This window comes from Bidens hawaiensis, unplaced genomic scaffold (assembly GCF_021521415.1).
Source record: "Bidens hawaiensis isolate Kalapana, Puna unplaced genomic scaffold, B.hawaiensis_p1.1 tig00036750_1, whole genome shotgun sequence".
In the NCBI taxonomy this organism is placed as follows: domain Eukaryota; kingdom Viridiplantae; phylum Streptophyta; class Magnoliopsida; order Asterales; family Asteraceae; genus Bidens; species Bidens hawaiensis.
Window position 1 is genome coordinate 1 of NW_027496413.1, and position 4,945 is coordinate 4,945.

The following is a 4,945-nucleotide window of genomic DNA, read 5'->3' on the forward strand; positions in this document are numbered from 1 at the left end:
AGCGGTGCCATCAGTTACATCATTCACCAGTTCATCAATACCAACAGAAAATGGCGGTAGGTCGTCAAACTGATCGTATTCTTCCTCGTCAACGACATTATCAACCCCAAGAATACGTCGTTTACCTTGTAAAACGACATCCCATTTTGGTTTGCTCGGGTCATTGACAAAAAACACTGGTGTTACTAGTTTTGCTAGAACAAATGGTTCAGATACATAGCCATTTGTATTAAGGTCGACAATTGTAAAACCATAGTTGTCAACTTTAACACCTGTAGGGTTATCCACCCACTTACACTTGAACACGGGTATGGTGAAAGAAGAATAATCCAATTCCCATATTTCTTGTATGACACCCTAATACGAGTCTTTGGCGATTTTTAACATTGCATCATGATTCATCCTATCGAACTGGGTCGATGTGGCAATTACTGTAACTCCACTATTCTGCATTGTACTTTTTCCATCTTGCTCTTTGGTGTAAAATGTATAACCGTTAATGTCGTACCCTTGGTAAGATGTTACTCTATTATCTGGACCCCGTCCCAACTTTTCCACTGTTATATCAACATCTTGGCCATTTTTCGTTACCTTGGTTCTCATCCAACTAGCAAACTCTTCGTTATGCTTGTTTTCATACCACAATGATGTCTTGCCCCGATATGTCGACCGTAATGTCTTCATGTGCTCGTGAACGTAAGGGGCAATACATGTCATGTGTTTTAAGACAACAAAATGTGCAAGTAGTAAAAGATTATTTGGGGTGATTGTTTGCATACCGACACCTCCTTTCCCTTCAAGTCTACCCGAGTGACGAGATTGAGGAACCCCAATACTATTGACACCGTCCAAATAACCTGTCAATAAATCAAGTATAATTTATATGCAACAAAAATAATATATATTATTGTAATAAATTTTAAATGTTATGATATCATTACCAATGCAGAACTCTGTCACCTCTTCGGAAGTATATCCTTCAACAATGCTACCCTCGGGTCGATTACGGTTTCTTACATAAGCTTTTAAGAAACCCATATATCTTTCAAAAGGGTACATGTAGCGTAGAAATACAGGACCACAAGACTTAATTTCTCCTACGATATAAACTACTAGGTGAACCATCACATCAAAAAATGAAGGTGGAAAATACATCTCAAGTTCACATAGTGTCATGATAATTTCTTTTTGCAAACCATCCAGTGATTGTGGATCAATAACTTTCGAATGAATCGTGTTAAAAAACAAGCAAAGTTTTGTGATTGTATGCCGGATTTTATCTGGTAACAATCCACGGATGGCAATAGGAATCATATGTGTCATCAAAACATGACAATCATGAGATTTCATACCAAGAAATTTATTGTCTTTCATCGAGTCCAACCTTTTAATGTTTGCAGAATAATTAGAAGGAACTTTAATACCGTGTAAGCATTCGCAAAACATTCTTTTCTCTTTTTTTGACATAGTATAACACGCCGGTAGCAAATTAAAACCGTTGTGTGCCGGAACAGGAGCAAGCTCTTCACGTATTCCCATTTCTTGCATGTCTCTACGGGCCTCTATCCCATCTTTAGTTTTTCCAGGAATGTTTAACAATAAGCCAATCAAGCTATCACATACATTTTTCTCTATATGCATAACATCTAGACAATGCCTAACTTGTAAATGCTCCCAATAAGGCAAATCCCAAAATATTGACTTTTTTTCCCAAATTCCTTTCTCAGCACGTGATATTTTTCCTAACACGACATTTAGATTTTTAACTCGATCAAATGCATCAAATTGTGTTCTTACCTCTTCGTGCTCTGTTTTTCCATTAAACTCTCTTTTTTTATTTCGGTAATGGTGATTAGGCGGAAGGAATCTTCGATGCCCCAAGTTAATGACTTTTCTGCAATTTTTTAACCGGATAGAACTTGTATCATCTTCACAAACAGGACAAGCTTTGTAACCTTTCGTACTGTATCCTGACAAATTACTATATGCTGGAAAATCACTTATGGTGCAAAAGATCATGGCACGCAATATAAAATATTCTTTTTTGTAAGAATCAAACACATTAACACCTCGACTCCATAGTTTTTTAAGGTCATCTATCAATGGAGACAAATAAACATCAATGTCGTTACCAGGTTGTTTCGGACCTGCAATCAACAACGACATCATTATGTACTTCTTTTTCATGCATAACCAAGGTGGAAGATTGTAGATGCAAAGAAGAATCGGCCACGTACTATGACCATTACTCATCTGTCCGAAAGGGTTGATTCCGTCTGAGCTAAGTCCAAACCGTATGTTTCTAATCTCATTACCAAATTCTGGATACATATAATCAATATTTCTCCACTAAGGTGAATCCGCAACATGTCTTAGTTTTCCATCATTTATGCGGTCTTCTGAATGCCTTCGCAGTAACTTTGCTTCTTTCTCATTTGCAAATAATCGTCTCAGCCTTGGTATAATTGGGAAATACCACAAAATTTTAGCCGGTGGTTCATTTTTCGTCACATCATCGTCAACTTCATCTGTTTCGTTTTTACGCTTATACCTAGATGCACCACAGTTAAAACATTTATGATCATATTTGAACTCCTTTGTATACAACATACAATCATTTGGACATGCATGTATTCTTTTAACTTTCAATCCCATCGGACACATCAATTTTTTTGCTTGGTATAACAATACCGGTAACTCGTTACCTTCCGGAAGCATGTCATGCAAAAGCACTAACGTATCTGTGAAACTTTTATCACTCCACCCGTGTTTTGACTTTAAGGAAAACCACTTCAACACATCACTAAGTTTTGAAAAATTCTTACAACCGGTATATAATGGTTTTTCTGAATCTTCAAAGAGGTGTTTGATTTTTTCTTGATTACCATCCTCAATATTAGTCTCTAAATCGTTATACATGTCATTAAAGTTGTCATTGCCGTCATTGAAAGCGTCATTTTCGTGATCAACACATTGTTCGTTGTTCTCTGTATTATCATTGTCTAAGTTGATCAACGATGTGCTACGATCATCAATCGATTCCCCATGCTTTGACCAACAAGTATATCGAGGTCTAAAACCATGTTTCAACAAATGAAACTTTATTTCTTTGATATCATGTGTTTGGAAATTTTTACAGACTGCACAAGGACAAAAAATTGATTGAGCTTCTACATTCACCCTGTGAGTTTCAGTTGTCTTAAGAAAACCTTGAACACCAATCATATATACTGCATCAGTGCGATCTCTTCTGTACATCCAATCATCACGATCCATTTGAAAACTAAAATAAACAACAAAAAAAGATATGAATGAATACATATAATGTAAGATGGTGGTCCAAGGCGGTGAATCTAGGAATAGCAATGAGTCGATTTTGTGACGAGTTTAGATATTCTCAACCCCATACCCAATTAATGAAGCTCGTCCCAAACCTGTCGGGTATTTGTTGGGTAATTATCCGTCTGATATTGGGATTACCGACTGGTTTTGAGTATACTCGTTAGGTTATTAAAATACCCGTTTGTGTTATTGGGCTTTGAAAAAAATACAACCCATCAAATAATCATTTACATATCGTAAGTATTAGATTTTAGCGACATGATATAACTCTTTAGTCCTTAGCAGGGATGAGCAAATTCGGCACCGGTATCGAACTGGTACCGATTTGGTACCGTCGGTACCGATCGGTACCAAAGTTTTGAGTCTCAGGATCGGTACAGTACCGGTATTTCCTAAATTTTTACCTCAACACCGGTACCAAACCGAATATTTCGGTACCGATACCGGTACCAAAAATTTGTGATTTTTGGGATCGGTATTTTCGGTACTTGTACGGTACCGAGCTCATCCATAGTCCTTACCTAATTTACTATTATAGTGACTTAAATATAAACAAAATGATCCTAAGATCAATAATGAGTTAATGACCGGACCTATTAATTAATTTTGGTTTTGATTTTAAGTGTATATATATATATACTGCAATCTCCTAAATCCTTAACAATCTACAAACTGATCAGCAATTATGTATGAAATAAAATTTTGCAAAGTGATCAATTACAAAACAAGTAATAAAGGCATTAAAATAAATAACATTAAATTAAAAAAGATACTCACCTGGGTTTTAGTTCTTTAATAAATAAATGATGATGGAAGACAGAAAAAAGGAAAGTGACGGCGCTGTGTGGGTAATTTAGGTTATAAGTGTTAATTAGAACCTAGCTCTAGACGCGGTTTTACTAAAACCGAGGGTAAAATAAGAGCCCCATATCACTTGACGTACTTTTGTAACTTTAGACGCGGTTGTTTTACAAAAGTAGATTTTTGTGATATTATGAAACCTTTTTAGACGCGGTTTTGAGTGTCAACCGCGTCAAAAAAGAAAACTCAACAGCGTCAAAAGTTCATTTTTCTACTAGTGGTATATAACCGTTGATGAAACAGTGATATAGCCGTTATAAAACGGTTATAAGTTTTTCACTACAAATAACCAATTATCAATCTCAATCTTTTCACAAATACAAAACTATTTTTCTTAGGAATACCCAAGATAATAATTTGAAAGATGCTTCACCCAGTATTGATGTTAGCCACCATAATGATGATAATCTTATTGTTCTTAATTTGTAATCTCCCACCTAAGGAGTTTGATCTTTTCTTTTTTCCTTTACCTATTTATTGCTCTACCTTTGTATTTTCTTTCAATTTTAATAAGTATGTAATGCTAATATTTATCTAATTTGTGTTTAGTAATAAAATGACGAATATTGCAAAGCTTGAATTCTTGGCTCTCAAAAGTTCTAGAGAGAACTATATGTCATGGACAGCAAATGTCAAAAGACACCACAAATCAATGGATGTGTTAGATGCAATTATTGAAAACAACACATTGGATTACCACAATAGAGTAAAAGCTGATGTCTTTATTCATAAACACATCAAC

General features: G+C 35.4%; 2 protein-coding genes across 2 annotated transcripts; both read right to left on the bottom strand.

Moving 5' to 3' along the window:
- Positions 1-18: 18 nt before the first annotated feature.
- LOC143588750 (uncharacterized) lies at positions 19-2,331 on the bottom strand (the record flags this gene model as incomplete). Its single annotated transcript, XM_077069675.1, has 3 exons — positions 942-2,331; positions 433-857; positions 19-357 (listed from the first exon to the last, which is right to left on the bottom strand). Coding segments are annotated over exons 1-3 (2,154 nt in total), but the record flags the coding sequence as incomplete, so codon positions are not given.
- Positions 2,332-2,349: 18 nt separating this feature from the next.
- LOC143588741 (uncharacterized) lies at positions 2,350-3,276 on the bottom strand. The gene has a single exon (XM_077069669.1). The coding sequence runs from the start codon at positions 3,274-3,276 to the stop codon at positions 2,350-2,352; it is 927 nt and encodes a 308-aa protein (XP_076925784.1).
- Positions 3,277-4,945: the final 1,669 nt, after the last annotated feature.

What these genes read in the sequence shown, in the direction of transcription:
- LOC143588741 (XM_077069669.1), bottom strand. Translation starts at nt 3,276, where the DNA reads ATGGATCGTGATGATTGGATGTACAGAAGAGATCGCACTGATGCAGTA.